At 35.9% G+C, this 21,736-nt stretch overlaps 1 protein-coding gene across 3 annotated transcripts in view; it reads right to left on the bottom strand.

The window, feature by feature from the left end:
• The window catches only part of PRKN (parkin RBR E3 ubiquitin protein ligase), a 597,077-nt gene that overhangs the window by 310,044 nt on the left and 265,297 nt on the right, over nucleotides 1-21,736 (bottom strand). For all 3 annotated transcript variants that reach the window (XM_032443533.2, XM_085541382.1, XM_085541383.1), the window contains one exon: nucleotides 16,053-16,168. In XM_032443533.2, coding sequence (XP_032299424.2) covers nucleotides 16,053-16,168 — 116 coding nt within the window. The remainder of the gene's footprint in view (nucleotides 1-16,052; nucleotides 16,169-21,736) is intronic.

Raw genomic sequence — 21,736 nt, 5'->3', positions numbered from 1 at the left:
AGTACCTCCCAGAAATGAAATATCATTAGAAGGCCTTATGTACAGTCAAACAAAGTACGTGTGAATGCAGAATAGCACAGACTGTCTGAAAAAAAAAGTGCCCAGTGGCAGAGGAAAGAGCCCTTTCTAGCAACACTGGTTCTCACGACACCACAGCTTTCAGCTTTACACACAAATAAATAAATCTAAATGTTCACTATTAGCTCTATTTCCTGTGATTAAAAAAAAACTCCTAAATCTCACCTCAAACGAAGGAGTGGGAAGATATTACCTGACTACTTTTTGGATATAACAACAGAATTCAGGAAAAACAGAAAGTTTAGATGGAATGAATTCAGGCTGATAGAACAAAACATATATATCTGCATTTAAATCTGATTGATTTAATGGAATTATATAGATTCAGTAAGTTAAAGGCAGTTTCATCGCCTTACCAAACAAAAGACGTGATTCACAACAGGAGTACAAAATGGATGGGTGGGGAAAGAAGCCAGTATACAACACTTCCCATACCCTATTTACTACTTTTTCAATACTCTTTTAGTATTATACAGACTTCTTAACTAGAAAAGACAATAGCTGACTTCCTTACTTACCTACTTCCATCACAGGAATTTGAGCTCAAGTTAAAAAAATTGTCAGCAAGACTTAGAGGGATGTGTGGAATGCTTTAAATCATTACTTTAAATTGCTCAGATTTCTAGAAGGTGGTGTTCCATTAAGCAAAACATAATTCAAATACAGATGCAGAAAATTAGAAAGTCCAAAGCAGAATAATTTACGAGCCACTAAATAATGAAAGTTAATTTTGGAACATGATTTTCACTACTTCCCAATGCCAATAAATAACAATAAATGTACCACTTTATGCATGTAGCAAATTGTTTATTTTAAAACAGTACTCTTCAATTCAAGAAAGAAACAAGATCCTAAAGCCAGAGTAATTAATGGTGTTAAAACAGCTACTCTTCTGATAACAAAGGTAACTGAATACAACTAACTAGATGTTATCTCTTGCATAATTTTGAACTTATACCCCAACATATTTTTAAATAAGCATTTATATTTGAACATGAAAAAACAAAAGTAACTCCTTTGTTTTGACAATTTCACCCTTTTTCTTTCATGGCTGCAGCAGCGATCCTAAAAAGAGACTCTTTAGAGACAGCTCAGAATTTCTTGAGTGTATGGACTTCCAGTACAAGGAATGGGATAAAATATCAGACAACAACAGCACAGAACAAGAAAGCAGAACAAGCAAGTTCCATATGTTACCTCTTGCCCCTTACTAAAAAGTGCATACACTGCACCTAAGCAGTGTTAATCTTTGGGGTCCCCAGAATCTCTACAGATAAGCAATGTATATTTGACTACCTTGCATGGTATAACTGTATCCAACTTAGCCAAATAAAACATACACAAAGCCACAAACATATATAACTATTTGTACTTGTGTTGGAACATTTTGACAAGCTCTACATTGTTTCTGAAAAAAATGTGTTAGAACAACATTTTTTCTATTAAAAAAACACTAAGAAATGTAATAATCTTCAGCATATTTATCAAACTGCAGACAGCACACATAATTATTGGCAAAATCAGTTCAACAATAATTAATTCATACTTCCCTTATTATACATTTAAAGATAGCAGATTTAAATTTTCTCATCTAGATTTCTCCTTTCTTATTCCTTAAATAAAAAAACAAAAACAAACAAAAAAAACCCACAACAAAACAGCAGACACTAAAATTAACTGAGTTACAAGTCCTGTCTCTTAGATTATTAACATTCTAGTATAGATCTATCATAGATCTAGATCATTTAGACATTCTAGCATAAAATAATTTTTGCATGGTTCATACTCTATGATTCAATGGTCAATAGATGTTCTGGACATATTGCAGCTGTGCAATGAACAGCACAAAGGTCACAGATCCACTAGAGTCTGCATTGGTCCACCTGATGACTTATTAGACTCAGGTACAGAATTTAGTATGGACTAATCATTTATTAACAAGTCTACTGAATATTTCTGAGTCCTTTCAGAACTTTTTATGAACTGAAGTTTAAAATAAAAGCACAGACATCTTCCTTAAGGTATTGCACACCTTAAATATGCAAAGAAAAGAACAAACTATTATTTGCTTCTCTTCTGAAGAAAATTATTACAGACTTGTGTGAATAATTCAACATTTCTCACAAGGTACTAATACTTCAGGATGCTTCACTGAAGTTTAAGTCTGCAAGTGTTAAGAACATGAGGAATACTTTAGGAGTTTTTCTATTCACATACATCTTGACTAAGTGAATGAGCAGGCCACCGACTCAGCAATGATCTTGTATTGCTGAAGTCAAGGGAGTTTTTCCAGTGACCCCAATGGGGACAATATCACCTTCTCAATATTAAGGTTTCCCATTTCCTGTCTCCTTTAATCCATTTAACAAGGTGATGAACTACCAACATCTAGAATATTTACTAAACTCCAAGCAGTTTATATGTTTGGCAAGACTCAAAGAAACACTGATAATCCCATCTAAATTTTGATCTCTCATCTTGATATTGAATTAAAAAATAAAATAAACATAAAAATGTATTTTCTGTATATACGCAGTATAGCCTGTTCTACTTTTAGAAGCAAAACCAAATCAGAGCTGATACTGTAATTTAGGAAATGAAAATCTTCAACATTCAAAGGAAAATATTTCTTCTGAGAGCACCGAATACCATCTTGTGATATATCTCAATAGTATGGTCTCATATGTCAGTTTTTTTGTCCATTTAGCATATGCATCACATATTTACACTTATGATCTGGATGATAGGGCAGAATACAGCCTCAGCAAGGTTACAGATAATGCAAAGCTGAGTGCTGTAGTGGATATATGCTGGTCACATTGCCACTCAGAGTGACTGGAACAGTCTAGAGAAACAGGCTGACAGTGACCTCATGAAACCCAAGCAAAGAGAAGTGCTGTCCCTGGGAATGAATAACACAAAGCACCAATCAGTATGTGCTGAGAGACACCCAGCTGCAAAATGGCTTTGCAGAAAAGGACATGGGGGTCCTGGGGTACAGCAAGTCAAATGTAAGCCAGCAGTGCACTGCTGTGTTGTTATGCAGCTGATGGAACACTGGCACAGATTGCCCAAAGAGGCTGAAGGAACATCCCTTCTTCAAAAGCTGATTGGACTTGAGTCTGGGTGCCCTGTTCTGAGTGGTCTTGCTTAGGTAACAGGGGTTTTACCAGATAGCTCCAGCAGACCCTGCTGATCTCAAATGTATTTTTCTCCTTCTAACGAGCTCCTTGAGGCCCTTCAGATAGCAACAGCTCACATTCTTCTGTTGCTTTGTAATCAATCTGAACATCTCATACTCAGTGGAAGCCTATTGAAGCAATGCCCAATTTATGTGGATGCAGAATGTGCATTCAGAGACTATCTCTGTATTACCAAGCAGGCACAACGGAGACTTAATTTCATTCTCTTTTGCACCTGCGAAATAACAGTCTTTGGAATTTTCTAATTTTCATCAAAAGCTCTAAAAATGATGCCAAAAATACTGAGATTTGATTGGTCAGTAAAAAAGTGACAAGTATTAGATTCTGCATCTAAAAATTACTGCATCATAATGGAAGATATGCCAGTGTGTATGTAAAGTGCTTTCTCTGCCTTTAGCATTTTGTAACTAGATCACACTGTATGCTTTCCACAAGCACTTATCAGTTTCTAAGCTTAGTTAATAACTCCCGTTAACTTTCATCTTCTAACTATGTCAAAGTTTATGACATCGTAAAACCTATAAAACATACCCAAATATCTGAAAATATTAGAGAAGATGCTAAGCATACCAGACATATAGAGTACTTGTCTTTAAGACATGGAAGAGGAGTTGTAATAGGATAATTCATAAAATCTGCAGTATGGAAATTAAATAAAGAGAAAAGTGCTACAGATTGCTGTAAGCCAGATTCACCTAATGGCATTAAAGAGAAAGGAATGACCATTAGAGTCTATGAGATACTCTAAGTACCCCTCAAGGGCCTGTACATGCTTCACTGCTTTATGGGAAGCCTTGTGTCCTTTACAGTACAATCTTGTTAATCAGTTCTCAAGGTCACAGCTGAAAACGAGACTGACTGTGCAGATGTAGAAGTTATTTATTTCTGGAGAAAACATATAATTCTGTTAATGTGAAAACAATATGCTAAAGTGTATTACAGAAGTCCAAACCTGCTGGTTTATCCCTACTGACGTCACAAGAAGACATTCAGAAAATTGCATAATCTGTCTAGAGGCTCAAAGGAGAGATATCCATGGTGCAAATAGCCCTTCTCATTGTCTCTACTTGAGAGAAGAACATGCTGAAGAATTGAGAGAAAGTGCAACTACCTTGGGTACAGTTTTTCCCATTAGAATCTTGGTGACCAAGAAAATACACTTTAAGAGAACCTTAGCAAATTATGAGGAATCAGAATATGGGTAAACAGTACTAAATTCAATTTCCAAAAGCAAAGTTCTGATGAGACAAGAAAGGCTTTAAATGTCTGTTAATACGAGCCCTATTTGTAATTCCTAATAATTTGTAATTCCTAATAGTGATTATTGAATTTCCACTTGAGAGCAATTTAGAGGGAAGAGTCCAAAGGTTTCAGCAGAGGAAAAAAAGAGAAAAAAAAAAAAAAAAAAAAAGAGATGCATGGTCCCAATGCAAGGAGTGCAATGATAGATAACAATAATAAGAAGACAACCAGTTTCTCCTAAGCAGCAGCTTAACAATTTCAATCCTCACACCTGCAGAACCTGCCAGGTACCAGTTCGTCCAACAGCAATATCCTGACTCTTCTACAGTAGCTTTATAGACCATGAATACGTAGAGTCAGACTGCACACACACTTCAGAATTCTACTCCTAAGCTCCATTACACTTACAGCTTCAAAGCTGGTAAAGAAATAGAAGTTTCTGAGAAAAAAATATTTGAAGTAAGTCTTTTTAAACATAACAACTTTAAATAAATTAAAAAGAGATGAACGAGATAGAATAAATTCATGCACAAACCCACCCAAAACCATAACAACTATTTTAACTAAATGTATGGATATTTTTGAAATGCAAGACAATAATATTTTTTGAAACCTTGGTGAATGAAGTTTTTGAAACACTTTTTTCTGTCCCCTTACACTGGTATTTTACTTTAAACACAAGATTACATTAGAATGCATTGGACTGAATGAAGCAGTTTACTTTCTGAAGCAGCTTTACCTTAGCACAACCAGCCTGAATCACATTGCAGCTTTCTTATCACCACATGCTTTCTGATCAGGACATAGTTTGATTTCTTAGGAGGAATATGTACCAAAAGTAAATAAGTAACTTATTTTGTTAGAAAATACAACACGTCAATTTTGGAGGTTCTTTTTGGAGCAAAGGCATTGATTTGCTGCAGAGCAGAGCTCAATATTGGCACCACCATTGTCAGTATCTTCGCAAGAGCAAGCTGCCCAGATTCATATAGGTAACATCTCTAGTTGCAGTCAACTTTGCTGTACATTATATCTGAAGAGGTTGGTCCTTGGTTTGTTGGAAGTTTGTATAATGTTGGCTACAGTGATCACAGAGAATGTATGTTATGGGAAGAGGTCTGGCTGTTCTTTCTGTTGCCACTAACATCACAACAAGAAGAAAAAGGAATGTAATTTGAATTTGGAAAAATGCAAATGGTATTCTCATGCCAAGAGAATACTCCCCACTTCCTACTCTTTTTTCTTCATATGTACCAAATCTGCCTTCTGTCAAAGGAAATAAGAATAGGGTAATTAGCAGAAAGAAAAGTGTATACATTTTAAAATGTAATGCACCTGAAATAAAAAGGCTGCTCCGAAAGAAATGCCTCCTATAGTATTTTATTATGTCAGCCCACAATGTCAGAGGCAGATGCTGGTGGTACAGCAGTAGAGGCTGAACTTTCCCACCAGTATTCTGTTACATGTTGTCACCATGTAACAGTCTTACAAAATGGTGTCTGATATGGCGGTGTGTCTATAGAGAAATAAAACAAGAAGTTTGTCCACTTATTATCCATAAATAACTGGACCTATCTTTTTTTCAACACATTTCTCAGTCCCTCCTTGCTCTCCCAAACAAAATTTTGTTAACCCAGACAGGTCTGGTAAGCAATATATATTCACTTGCCACTAACTTTCATGCAATGTAGTTATTCTGAAATGTTGATTCAAACTGGGCTTTTATGAAATCTTGGTAACAGTCTCTACCAAGCTCTTACTCTGACAAATTGAATAAATATTAAAGACATTAGCTAGGACAATAGTTACTGTTCCATAAACCATTAAGGGATTCTATATCAAGTGACATTTAATAACGTTCACTATGTATTATGACAGGTTGTCTACCTTATAAATAGTCCTTCATGTGTTTGATTAGAGAAATTACATCCTAGTATTTTTGCTTGATAATGCTACTTCCATTTTTTGCTTTCTGCAAATTTTTTGCAAATTACTCGGCCATGCGCATATTTCATTTTTTTGATGTTGGGTTTCATATAGTGCATGTATTTCATGAAATACAAGATGTTATGATGTGGAATACCAGTAACCAAAAATCATCAAGCCATGACATTTCTCTGTTTCTCATATCTCTCAACGCTATCCATGTCTTCCACAATCACTTCTTCCCCAGTTCTTGCCACATTACAGTAACAAGTGTTTGACAATACTTCAATTTATAATAATAATCAGTAATTTCCCTTTGATTTTATGACTAAAAACAACCAAATAAAAATGAACTACATCAGATAGGAAAAGTTAGTGTTACTTTTTTTTCTCCATAGAGAACTAAAAAGCTGCATATGCAGAATATTTATTGTTGTGTATATGTAACACTTGTAGATTTTATCCAAGGCAGAGCAGCCTAAGAGGTTTTTTCAATTATCAGCCTAATCACTAAGAAATTTTTAACTCGTTTTGACTTTATCATAAATGTATTTATAGCTGTTTCTTCCATGTTAAATAATTGCCTTACAAAGTCATCTTCTGAACATCAGACTTCAATAGATTAAGCATTCATAATGTTTAAATATCCTTTGTAGGACTTCTAAGAAATTTGCATATTTTTGTTTGACTACTTCTTCAGTAACCGTCTACAGAACACACCACCTCATTTTCAGTTCACCAAGATGTCAGTATCTCCTCTAATGTGACTCACTAGTCACATATACTTGTACATACAAATATATGTATAAGTGTAAAAAATCAGCTGGTAGTCAAGACATTCCTTCCACAGCTCTTTCCTATCTGTGATATATTTTTTAAGTTAAGCAGAAAATGAATGCAATTTTCTGCCTTTGCGTATTCTGCTGCTCTTGAGTCAATCACTACAGAGTAATTCTGCTACCAAATAAGTGAAGATTGCCTGAGAGTGATAGCTGGAAAATTTGGAAAGATGTATCAATAAATACACTCCTCATATACACACATACACACACATACATACATATATATATATATATGTACACACATACATATACACACAGTATATTTAAAGTAGATTTAAACATTTTTCATGCAACATTCATGTCATTTCTTTACTTTCCTGTATTTTTCCAAATTACATCAATTTCCAAATTACATCCCCCATCTATCCATGATTCATTAATGGCACATCCCATGTTAGATACTAAATGTCAATTAATTAAAAACATTAAAGTAATGCCTTTTTTGTAGGGTAGATTTCTTACTGTCACACTTTATTTTGTATGATTTTCTTCAGCTGTAACATATTCACATTCATGTTCTTGCTGCTGCTTTTTTTTAAAAATACCATAAAGTCAGAAACATCAAAAGGTGATGTCTCAACAGCTCTCAGTTACTGATGTGCAAGACTAGCCAAATGGAAGGCCACTCATCAGACAACAACAGTTAAAAGTTAGTCCACAAAACCTTTCCAGAATACTTAAGCTCCAACCTGAAGGGAACAAACTCTGCAATTTATTCACCTTGCTCATACAGACCTCAGGTTTCTGCCAAAATTATTAGGATTAATGATTATTATCCCCTGTGATGGTGAGCTTCTGAAATATGGATATCTGCCCAAAGACAACTGGACCTTGACCTCCAATGACATTTCTCATAGTCCACTATACAGCTATTGGCTGGTGACAGTACTCAACTGTCACCATATATACTCAATATATATATACTCAACTGTCAATATATATATAATTTACTCTCTGTGTTGAGGAATTACTTTTAAATAGAAGGTAAAGAAAGCCACAAACACCTGGCCTTGCTAACATTTATGAGGAAAGATACACCGTGTGCTTGCAAATCTCAAAATGTCTCTTCAAACAACTTTCTACAAAAATCTGCTACTATGTTTTTCTTACATAGTTCAAATAAATTCTAACAGTCATATGTAGACATGCAACTCTTGCACAAAAATTATAGTAATCAACTTACACATGATCAAGAAATGAAAAATGTTAAGTAGTCCTGCTTCCTCAAAATATTTTAGAAGTAAGGTCCAATACATTTTGTATGTGGAGAAACTGGAGACATAACGCATGCCACTTTCAATTAAAAAAATTAAACTTGACGATTTAAATTAATTTGAGTTAATTTAAGTTATTAAGTCTGTCCTGCAAAATGCATTAAAACGCAAAAGCAAAGAAATCAGCAAAACAGAAAGCTCACTGCATTACTCATGCCATAACTAAGAATGGCAGAGAAGACAGAGACAAGAGTCTACTCAAAATATTCTACAATCTGCAGAGTTCAGGTAAAACTTTAAATGAGAAATAAATTTGATGAGATGTGCTGCATTGAGTATAAACATGAAGATGCACGTTACTGAAATCAATTTGTTAGAAATAAAATACACCTGTAACTACCCCAAAAATTCTTAGCAACTCTTAGTAGCTGTTTAAAAAACATGTCAAGTCAGATACATCTTTTTTCACAAATACATGAATAAGTGTAAAAAAATCAGCTAGTACTCAATTTCCCATCTCTCCTTCCTGTAAAATGCACCAAAAAGAGGAGAAAGGCGGCAGCATTTGTTCAAAATGGATGGAGAGAAAAAAAGTTCATTCTTGCTATTTGATAAAGGAGAGGTTGCATAACATCCTACTAACTTATCCCCTGCCAGTAAAGGATGCGTATAATATAACTCTACAATAGCTTTGCCAATCTGTTCTTAACATCAGAAATCCTTAGAAGCCAGAAGCTGTCTCACTGAGATGAAGTTGCAATGGATAACATAACAGATCCAGAGGCAAAACAGTAAGCTGAACTGTCAGTGCCATAAGGGGTAGCTATGTAATAGTGGCTACAATTCTATGGAGAGGTTAAGGCAGCTCAATTTCATGCAAAAGGTACATGTTCCAGAAGCCCATGGTACAAACATTTGAGTCACTTACTGGCATTAGAAGACTTCGTTCATGTTTCAAAAGACCAACAAAACTGGCAGAGAAATGTTTCCTCTGCATGGCATTGCTTGTATCAGAACTCAGAACAGAACAGATTTTTATAACTGTAAAAATCTGTATTCTACAGGCTGCTTCGTTGGGAAAAAGAAAAAAAAAAAAAAAAAAAAAAAAAGAAAAGAAAAGAAAAAAAGAAAAAAAAAAACCTAAACCAATTAGTAACACTTCTTAGTTTGCTATTTGATTAATTACTTACTTTAAGTGATTCTTTAGAAATCCCATTAATTTCTTAGAAGAGAAAGCAGTAGACATTGTCCCTGATGGTCACAATACTTAGACAAAGTAGATTTAATTCTTAACGTAATCTTTTCTCACTTCTCTTTGAACAACTCAAAGTACATAAAGACAACAGAACATAGCAGGCAGAGATTTGGAGAGGAGACTGCATTATCAAAACAGGTCACAGAGAGAAACAACATAATTTTAAAAAGATGAGCTAAGTATAGACTTAATAGGACGTAATAACTTGCATGGATTATAACAGCCGAGTGATAATTCTAGGTTCCATTCCCCCAGAAGCAAAGAGAAAATAGTAATTGAAAGACCAGAACAAGGTGTTATTTAATTTACTAAAAAATATCACATTGGAAATATCATTTCATGGACACAGCCTGCAGTCTTGAAGGGGAACAGAAGGGCCCTTGTAAAAATCTGTTCAAATTGCATCAGAATTGACCCCAGATAAAACTCTTCAACTGCAACTTCTGATTCAATCCTAACAGTAAGACCTGTAAGATTATTTATATTTTAAAACTTTTGGATATCAAGGTAGATTTTTCTTTTGAAATCCAGATGGCATCCAGAATGAAAGGAAGGTAAGGCAAATAATTTCATGAGTTTCTAAAAAAATGTTTGAATTGCAGTAGAAGTGTTTGACCTCAAAGTAACACACAGCATTACTAGGCAAGATGGGAAAGAATGTCATGGCTAATAACTAACTAGGTACACTTTCTACATCACAGAACCACAGACTGTTTGAGGTAGAAAAAGGACCTCCGAAGGCCATCTGGTCTAATCCTCTGCTCAAGCAGGCTCACCCAGTAGAGGTAGGTACTCCAGGATTGTGTCCAGGGTACTTTTAAAGATATCTAAGGAGACAGCCTCTTTGGGCAATGTGTGCCAGTACTTGGTCACCTGCACAGTAAAGAAGTGCTTTGTGATGTTTGGATGGAACATCTTGTGTTCCAGTTTATGCCCACTGCTTCTTGTCTTGTCACTGGGCACCACTGAAAAGAGCCTGGCAATGTCATAATTGCATCTTTCCTTCAGGCATTTATGTACATGGATAAAATCTCCAGTTCCCTACGTCACTAAGCTAAGATGGTCTTTCATCCTCTCCTTATTGGAGATGTGCTCCAGTTCCTTAATCAACTGCAGGAGGGGAAAACAAAACAAAAACCAAAAACTTTAGTTTTATTTTTTATTCATTAAAAAGTAACAGACTGAAACAACCAAACCAAACCAAATAAATAAATTAAAAAATATGGCTAATTAGGAGCTAGTTAAAGGCTTTGGAAGATGAAAGTAGTCCCAGCAGAACAAGACTAAAAGTTATCCCTAAAGACATGCAGTATCATTTATTCTTTATTGACTCAAGACAAAGTCAATAGTCTACTGAATTTCTAACATGACTTCCTCTGGCACTTTCCCTTTGAGGTTTTCCCCCCAAATACTGACCTTCTTCAACAGTCTCTTACCATGGTAAGAGTTTAATGTTATCAGAGACTGAATTGACTTGTCTGAAAATAATTATGACAAAGCTCTTAAACTGCAGTTACCCTTAAATAAGTTTGAAAGTACACTTCTAATTCTTACCATTGTCAGAATCAAGCTCTTCCTTCAGCTGCAACCTTAAGAAGACTGAATAGCAGAAAAACAAATTACAAGATTCTATTGTCTAAATAAAAATAACTTTTTTTTTTTTTTCTTTCCTTCTGGAGATTATAAAGTTAGCATCTGTTGGATAAAATCTTTTGATCAACCCAAAAGCAAACACTTCTGGAAAATTCTATCTACTAAAGGACAGCAAGCTCTACATATCTTTTATATTTATCTGTATCTCTTGAAAGCTAAAAATAATGGTGCCTTTAGGAATTATACTCTATCTAGTTTGTGAAAGATTACGTGAGGCACTTCTGTTCTGCACGTTTTATTTTTACACTGACTAACACTGTTGTTATTCTTGAACCTGATTTATGGGTACCCAGGGGGTACTCCTAACCCCTTTTGATGTTACTTCTAGAAACAGTTGAGAAAAGCAAATCCCTTTTGAGTATTGAACAGTTTTAGTATTTGTTTCATCTTTCAGCCATTTGCTCAATTTAATAGGAGCTTCTTCAAAGACATAAAATAGCAACACATCACCTTGAATGCTACAGAAAGGAAAAAAACGCATAAATGTTGCCAATTCATACTAACTCTGTTGTAGACACACAGAAAGCATTGGAAGGAATTACACTGTATGGACTACTGCCTACAGATTTAACAGAAACCTACAAACATGCTTGGCTCTGAAATATTTCATTCTATACATCACACCTACATGAAAATATTCGTAACAAATCTGAAGTCAGGCCAAACATAATGTGTGCCTAACGTAAACTTGAGAGCAAAAATTGGTAATAGGCATAAATATTATTTTGAAGTGTGTATTTTTTCTATATACCATAGAGTATGGTAATTCTTTAAATAAGATTTTTGTGAACTATGCAGACCTCACTAAAATCAGATGGGCTGCACTGAGAATCCCAGGGCTTAACTGTTCCATGTGTGGTGGGCTGATCATGATAAAAGTAAGTAAGCAATCAGAGAAAAAGTGAGAAATGTAGAATCATCTAGGTCAGAAAAGACCTTCAAGATCATCAAGTTCAACCATCAATCTGAGCTATGCAGTCCACAAATAAACTATTCTCTTCAATGCAATGTTCACATCTCTCCATGGGTGGGGACTCCACCACTTCCATGGACACCACACTCCAATGTTTGACCATCCTCTCCATGAAGAAACTCTTCCTAATAACCAATCAAAACCTCCTGCAGTACAACTTGAAACCACGTATTCACATCCTATCACTTGTCATCTAAGTAGCGAATGACTTCCTGCAACCACCTTTGAGGTACTTACAGACAGTGATGAGATCTCCCATCAGCCTCCTCTTCTGCAGACAGAATAACCCTAATTCTATTGGTCATTTCTCAAAAATCATCATTCATCAGTCTCGCTGCTCTGCACTGTAATTGTAAATGCTTGAGTAACTCAAAACCCTTCTTATGGCAAAGGGCCCAAAACAAAACACAGTATTTGAGATATCTTGCAAGAAACAATATTAATTAAGAAATTCATAAGTAACACATGGTTATCATCTTTTCCTGTTCTTTTATTTTTCTTCAGAAAAATATTTTTCTTCAGAAAAATAAAAGAAAAATGTATTATGAAGAATAGCCACAAAATCCTTTTTTTTGTGTGTGTGTAGCAGAGCTAATACAAACTTATTGCTAATGTTCCAGCTGAATGCCATAAAATGATGAAAGTATGTTTCACTAAATACTACTATAGAAGAGTTGCTACTTTTAGCTGCATAGGAGTATTTCATAGAGATCAACATCAAGAATACAAAGACGTATATGCTTAAATAAAGTGAAAAGGTTATATGTATATATCTTTAAGCTATATGCATGTCCCAAGAACATAAGATTGGAGAAAAGAACGGAAATTCAAAAAATCTGAGCAGAGATCTCATATGTAGCCCAAGTACACAGAATGACCTTTGCACAGCACTCCACCACACAGGTCCTGGAAATAGGTATCACTCACTCGAGTTTTAGTACAGAAATTTCACAGTGTTCAGTAACATCTTTTGATGCTTCCGGAACCCTACACAGGGAATGCTAGGTCACTAATAACCCTTTTCCATGCCATCTTTCCACTGTGATAAAAAGTATACCTTCACTGCAGATCTAATGCCTGGTCTAGTGGTTGGCGACCCTGCACATAACAGGAGGGTTGGAACTAGAAGATCATTCTGGTCCTTTTCAGCCCAGGTCACTCTATGTTTCTATGATACTATGATCTAGTTTCAGCAATGAACCTTCAGATTTCAGTCTCAAGATTTTGTCAATGTGCCTGTGGCAAAGAGACATATATCAGATTACTGGGTAGGATATCTCCCAGTCATTTGCCTTGGGAGCACAGAGTCAAGCTGGGGCTCTGGATTGCAGTAAGGGAACAGTTCGAATGGACAGGTGAAATTACTGCTTTCAAGTAGGTTACAGTGGGCCCCTTTGCAGTGAAATTTTCAGTTAGCAATTCAAGAGAGATTACTGTTTGGAGACAGTTCTATAACTAAGAGGGCCTCCTACGCTATTATATTGGCCTATGACGTCAGAGGGAGTCTGTGGCATTATGGCAGTAGAGGCTGAATCTTCCCAACAGTATTCCATTATATGTTGTTTCTGTGTGACTGATGGCAGCAGAAGGGCAGTCTGACAAAGTGGCATCTGAGACAGAAGTGCGTAGGAAGCAAAAGTGTGTCACTGGATTCCTCTACCCAGAAAAACGGCACCCACTGAAATTCACTGACATTTGCTGAAGATTTATGGAGACCAAACAGTGGATGGGAACACAGTGAAGCAGTGGGGTCGTGCATTTCAGAAGTGGTGATAATGACATGAAAAATGAGCCACATTCTGGACAGTTATGCAGGCTTTCTATGAGTAAGACATGCTGGCTCATGTTCAGTGCTGTTGAAATTGCTAATGGTGGTGACTGTTGAAGAATAGTATTTTGTAGATGCTAATTTATTCTATCAAACAGCACTTTTGGAGTGACCAACATACACCACAGAGGATTCATTCAAAATAATCTCTTTCCAGAAGACACACCATATGAATCACTACAGAGTTCAAATTTGTCCATAAATTCTCTATTTTGACCAGCATTTCACAGTTTTCATCAATATACATTCTCATGTGAGTGAGGGTGCTATCTGCACTGAGGCAGAGTCAAGGTACAAACAAGTCAGTTAACCACAAAAGAGAGGAGTATCTGAAACAATATTGTCTAATGTCTGTTGATTTCATTTTTTTCCAGTTCCACTGGCTAGTAAAAAGAGCTGCTCATAGTTGAGAGTAGGCAAATGCAGAACACCCTCAAAATCTTATGAAGTATATAAGACAGAAGAAAGAATATCCTTATTAATATTTCACTCCATCTCTATCTCTTGAAGAATGAAAGAGGAAATCTATGTCTACAGCTCTAGGAAGTGAGAAGCTGAATTCTGCTTATATGAAATAATTATTATATGAAATAACTGTAACCATCTCTCAAGCCTAAGTAAACATATTCATGACTGATATTCTTCACTCTTATCCTTTGGAAAAGGAGAAAGTTGGGCTCAGAATGGAAACTCCATATTGCCTTTAATTACTGAGAGGTTAATACTGGTGCTTACCAAACCATTAGGACAAACAAAGTAATCATACGCACTGTGCCTGCAAGACTGAAAGAGATGCAGAGCAACTCCACAAAGCCTATGTGTATGTAATGAGATGGATAATATACTCTTCTTTTCAATATACAATTTAGTCTATAACTAAGAAACACATTAATCAACCAGATATTGTCAGCAACAACTATCAGTTCAGGAGCATATAAACACAACATACTACACAAGGTCTGGGATAAAATCAGAATAACAACCCAATGTTTCTAATAGGAATGTTTTTTTCCAGGAATTCAGTTTATTTTCCCCAAATATCCCTAACAGATTTATCCAGACTTCTTGCCATCTTATAAGACTGCAGGTATTTTTTTTTCTAAATACTTTATCCTGTTTCTTAACACAGATGAATCAGCAGAAATAATTATAATATACTTAAAATGAGTAACATTTTTGTTATTGATTTTGAGGATCCACCTCAAAATTTCTATCAGTGAATGAATGTGTTTCAGATAATTCTCCACAACAGTGGTAGCTGCCTTTCTTGGCAATTAATTTTCAATCATGCGCTTGCGAGCAATGCTATTCTTGAATATATGTGCTGAATTGCCATACAGTAAGATGGATTACAGTATTTAAAACTGCAGTAAACAAGAATATGAGAACAGATGAACCACCAGGATTTCTGCTTTGATTTACAAAACAAACACCAAAAGGTTACTGTTCACTGCCATATTTTGTCAACCTCAAAATCACTATTTCATTCACTGTATCTCAAACGCAAAGCAGAGGCAAAGATCTATACATCTACATCACTGCATCAAGCACTCAAGACTATAGCTAGAACACAAGCAGTCAGACTTCCACCTGTAATTTAACTAAGGCATACAAACTGTATTTGTATCAGAAAAGCAATGAACACATCTGAATGTGACCCTTTTTCTACCACAATACTGGAAAAAAATACCATAAAAAAACCCCACACCTTTTAAAAGATAAGTGTGCACAGAAAAAAAAAACAAACAAAAACCAACAAACAAAGAAAGTTCTTTGAAAGTGGTAAGTACGCTAAAGCACTGAGACTGTGAATCTCTGACACTGTTCATTGTACTTACCTAATATCCGTGCATGTTATACATGTGATACCACGACTGTTTGTAGCAATGAGGTTCAGAGCCACAGATGTTTCACTGTCAGTTGTTGGGTGTGCTCCACATTTAAAGTAAAACTCCTGAAGTATTGAAAGGAGAGATAAAGAAAAGATTATGTAACTGCAGCTCATGTCCTCCCTTTATCTTAGGCTAACTGACATTCGAGACAGCAGACAAATCACCACTGCCAACAGAAAAGGAGGACAATCATTAGGAAAGGTTTAGAAGGAATCCCTTGCAAAAGCAGCAGTCAAGGTGCATGTTTTCTTCACAGAAAAAGATACCATTTTTTTGGACATCAAATTGTGAATCAATTTGATGTCAGTGTGATACTCTCTTAGAATCTTTGGATTTTCAGGAGGAAGTGACTACCCCTTGACTTCATCTAAGCAACAAACACAGAGTAATATGAACTATAATTCCCAATATTTCCATTTTTTGTTTTTGTTTTCATTACAGACATTACCGTTTTCTGAACTTCAGAGGACATAATTTTGGCTTTCAATTAGTAAAACCTGGCCTGGTTTCTGTGATGCTGGAAACAGAACAGAATACGATTTTACTGCAATACTAAAAGGAAGCTCTCTTAAAACACGCACTTCATTTGCAATTACAGAATCACAGAAGGGTTTGGTTTGGAAGGGACCTTTGAGATGATCTAGTTCCAACCCTCCTGCTAATGGCATGGACACCTCCCTCTAGACCAGGCTGCTCAGAGCTCCAACTAAGTTGCCTTAGGTCATACAGCTCTACATAGCCTCTTACACCGTTATCAGTGGAATAATTTCCACATAACTGCATTTTTTTTTTATCTTTTCCTGTTTTCTCCAGGGAAGGCCATAACAATCATGCTAAGATTCAATCAAGTTTTGCTATGTAAGATTGTTTCACATGTCCAAATCACTGTGCATTTAAACACAGATGACAGTCTATACGGTGCTGTTTTGTTTTTTTTCCTCTTCCCCTCAGAGACCTTTTTTTTTCCAGTAAAAAATTGTGGAGGTTTGTAATGAAAACAGTAAGACTGATGGAATTGAAGTGTAAATTTGAAAGTATAAATGCAAATGCATTAGAAGAAGAGATGAAGAGAAGTCACAAAAGAATGATAGGTGTTGATGGCATCAAGATCATGAATGCCTCTCCAGACATCCACACAAGGGGAAAAAAAAATAAAAAGAAAAAGAGAGAGAGAGAAAAACAATATAAAAAAACATCAATAATATCAATACAGCCTTCCTTTTATGATGGTAAATTCCATTTAACAAAGAAACATTGATATGCCAGAGAATGAACACCAATAAAATAATCAAACTCCACCATATATTAAAGATTCACTTCTGAAGGACATATTAGCAGCATTTTATTAAGACAGCTAAAAAGCAAGAAGATAGTTTAAAGATAAGTCTACATTTACTATAATATCTGTACTTATTAACATAAACTCAGTTGTTTTTTTTTTTAAATGACCAAATCATCCTTCTGTGCTGTTCCAAATCATCGTGATCCCCAGCGAAGAAAATAGGTTTAAACTCATCCTAATAGAATAGATCAGACTTTTTGCATGTGTTGTTTTTCTCCCCCCGTCTTGCTTAGGATCCTATTTAACACTTTGGCAATTAAGCTCAAGATAAACTTGACGCAGTTCAGCAATCAAGTATGAGGTAATGGAAGTACACATTCAACTGGAGTACATAAAATCTTAAACAACCTGTAACTAATTTATTTTCAGCTTTTAAAAACAAACCCATAATCTTCATATTATATCATTTTGGAGCTTAGGTTTTGTTTGTGCTGTAATTCTATTTTCTTTTTCCCCTTCTTGTTTTGAAGGCATGAAATGGTAGGATGGGTTTATTTTAATGCAGTAGAAGACCTGAAAATACCCTCTTCTTTCAATACATATTCCACACAGAACACAAAAGTAAGAGAATACTGAAGACTCACTACTCCTGAACAAATAAATTATGGTCAAGGAAGCACACAGTGAAAAGATACATATATTATATAAGCTCCTAACTAAGGAACTTAAAAGAAGAATGATGCTACATTCCCAAATGGCTCTTTCAGCAACCCTGGGAAAATTACTTCTCTATACTTCTGCTTATCAGCCTTAAAACTGCTTTAAGAAAATTCCTCTGCTAATTACATTTACAAAATGCTTTGGTGTTCCTGAACAGAGAACATTATGGAATGAAAAAATATTATTTGAAATAACAAAAGAAATTATTGCCATCCTCAGAAACCATATGCTGAGAAATTGCCTGCTTGAGCAAACTACAATTAAAAAAAATAATAAATCTCAATATTAAATGCCAAAAAAGAATAGAGGGCTAGTTAAAATTAGAGGAGAAAAAATCCCTTAGATTCCATGCTGAATAGTTTGTAGACTAAATTTTCTATAAAAAGTCATTATGAGCATACTGAGACACAAAATGCAATCAAAATAATTTGTGTATGAAATGTGAACCCTTGTAAAAGATGTCGGCCTGCACAGTGCCCAGCTGCACAATGCACAGCGGGACAGTGCTTCTGCAGGCCTGAGACATCAGCGCCGTTGCACTGGGAGCTCTGAAACGCAGCAGGTTCAGGCCCTGACAATGCAGTGTGAGCACCTGACAGTTGTGGCATTTCCACATTTATTTTTAATCATCCTAATACATACTCCAGTTGTTTAAGGGATTTTAAAAGGCATGAACTTGATTAGCTTGCAGTTGCAATTAAAAACTTAAGTGGCTTGGGTTTATACATTGTGTGAATAATTCATAAATTTTTGTTACATAGGATACGTATATAAGATTATATTTTAAACATACACATTACCCAGAGCTTCAGATTTAGTAAACTTGTTCACTGGCGATGGTGTGTTGAACCCAGACAGCTCCCTGGTCCGGATCTCTGCTAGGTGCTGCTTGCACCTATCTACCAGATTTGCCAGATCTGGACAGCTGGCACATTCATATGCTGTGGTTACACTTCTTCAGATTACCACCAAAATATCTCCCCATACTTAATTTATATGGCGATGCACACTATTTTCAAAATTTAAACCTAACAAAAAACAAAGTTTATAGGACAACATAAAAGAGTAAAATTTTATGCAGTCTAGGTCACTGTCTGACCACTTCTAAAATACTTAAAAATAGGAAAATTACGTTATATAACCATTCTGTATTTGTTTTGATTTTGTTAAGTATTCCTTATCTGCAGTGAGCAAGGATGTGAAAGAATTACTGAGAAAGCTTAGAAAAAAATCTCTAAGGTCTGAAAGTGAGTACTTTTATGATCACCTTCTATTGCAGTGAATACCTTTAGATCATTTTCTTGCCTAAAGGCATAGTTCCCATGAAATTGTGAACATTCTATTAAACATTACAAATGTCATCCTCTTGGCAGTGCATCTGATAGATTGTTACTCACTGAAAGGAGCAGGCACTGCTGTTACATACTTTGTCATTTTCTTCATTCCTGTTACCATTCCTTGTGTCATGCAACTCAGTAAAAATTGCAAGGGGGAAAGCAAAGGCGCAAAGATGCATGGTAACTGTAAGCAGCTTTCCAATAAACCCTTCCCTATGAGGAAAATATACTTCTAAACAAACGAACACCTTATTTATATTTAGAAGGGAAGGGAAAACAACCCACACCCCTCAAAAACCCATCTCCATAAATTCTATCTTGCCAGATAAAGGAGAAGTTTGCACATCCCTAATTTCTGACTACAAGCAAACTGCCTTCTAGATGATCAAACTGGCACAGTAATTAAAGTGATCAAAGTGATGCTAAACCTCCACTGTGAGACTAGCAACTGCCAGTGAATAATGCAAGACAGTCCCAGACAAACAGTACCCTTTTAATGGGCATTACTCACCCTAGTTAAATGTACTGTCAGAAACAGTACTGCTCTTGGCAAACGAGTATCAAGATAGCCTGAATTTCAGAAGCATTTTGGCTGATGTGCAACTGAAGACACATGAAATAGTTTGTTTCTACATACACTTCTAACTCACTCCTGTGATAACTGCTTCAAAATTCAAAGGAACCTCATACTCAATTCCTTGTTCCCTTTTCTTAATAAATTATAGATCGAGATAAGGCCTTAAGGTGGTGCTGTTCTGTGTTGTTTTTTTTCACATGTGTAATGCACACGTTTACTTAGAACTGATTGGTAGTTATTTACTAAAATATTGTAAATACAGATTCTATTTTCCTAATTATTAGCTGTTATACATCTCTCTTCATGTATCACCAGAATTACTCACCTGAAAGAGAGAATACTTCAAAGTCTTCCTGGTACATTACCCAGATAAGGCTTCACTGCCTTTTCCAACTAAAAGCTTAAGCACATGTCCAGTGTATCTTATGACAAACTGGAAGAAACCCACTTTAGAACAGCCTTCAAATCTAGCATGTTTTCAGAGATGTTTCGGGAAGAACTGGATTCATTTCTAAGAGACATTTTAAGGTTCCAACATCCCAGCAGAACTGCAGGCTGCAGCTTTCCTGAGCACAGGAATCTCACTCTAATGACAAATTCAGAAAATGTAACAAGTTACCTGTGTGTGGACCAGGTGCAGTTTTTGAAGTCAAACAAAAAAGAAACGTCAGACAGAAGAACTGTTCAAGTTTCATTGTTTAAATAATGAAGAAGTCACCAACCCTGGAGGTGTTCAAGGAACATTTGGACATTGTGCTGAGGGACATGATTTAGCGAGAATCATTGGCATGGGGTGGGTGGTTACTGGATGATCTTTTAGGTCTTTTCCAACCTTGGTGATTCTATGACCTAACCATACTAACCTTACTAACAATCCTCTGCTAAATCATGTCCCTGAGCACCACATCCAAACAGTTTGTAAACACATCGAGGGATGGTGACTCAACCACCTCACTGGGGAGCCTATTTCGGTGCTTAACATCCCTTTCTGTAAAAAAGTTTTTTTCCTGTTATCCAACCTAAACTTACCCTGGTACAACTTGAGGCCATTTCCCCTCATCCTGTCACCTGTCATCAGTGAGAAGAGACCAATCCTGCTCTTACTGTAAGCACATTTCAGGTATTGGGAGAGAACAATAAGGTCTCCCCTCACTCTCCTTTTCTCCAAACTAAACAGCCCCAGTTCCTTCAGTCTGTTCTCATGGGACATATTCTCCAAGCCCTTGACAAGCCTCGCTGTCCTTCTTTGGACCTGCTCCAGCACCTCAATGTCTTTCTGTACTGAGGTGTCCAAAACTGAACACGGTACTCAAGGCCTCACCAATACCGAATACAGAGGCAGGATGACTTCCTTAGTCCTACTCACAACAACATTCTTGATACAAGCCAGGATGCCACTGACCTTCTTGGCCACCTGGGCACACTGCTGGCTCATATTCAGCTGACTGTCCATCAGTAAAGTAGTTGCTTAACATATATTATAATCAGCATATCATAAACATTAGCCCTGATTTAATCTTACCCTTATATCTCTTTTAAAGTAGAATCAACAGTTCACATTTCTTACTAAGTGTTTCCTATAGAGAAACAACACTTTACTCTGATCTTAATTTCCTCAGGCAATCAGATTTGATTTTTATATGGGAATGTCAGCCACAAAAAGGACTTTAGGAGGCAAGAACACTCAAATACCATATGACATCAGATCCTCAGC

Source organism: Coturnix japonica, chromosome 3, assembly GCF_054131305.1.
Source record: "Coturnix japonica strain WE chromosome 3, WE-NBRP24, whole genome shotgun sequence".
In the NCBI taxonomy this organism is placed as follows: domain Eukaryota; kingdom Metazoa; phylum Chordata; class Aves; order Galliformes; family Phasianidae; genus Coturnix; species Coturnix japonica.
The sequence above is the reverse complement of the archived record's forward strand: the minus strand, read 5'-3'. Positions and strand labels throughout refer to the sequence as shown.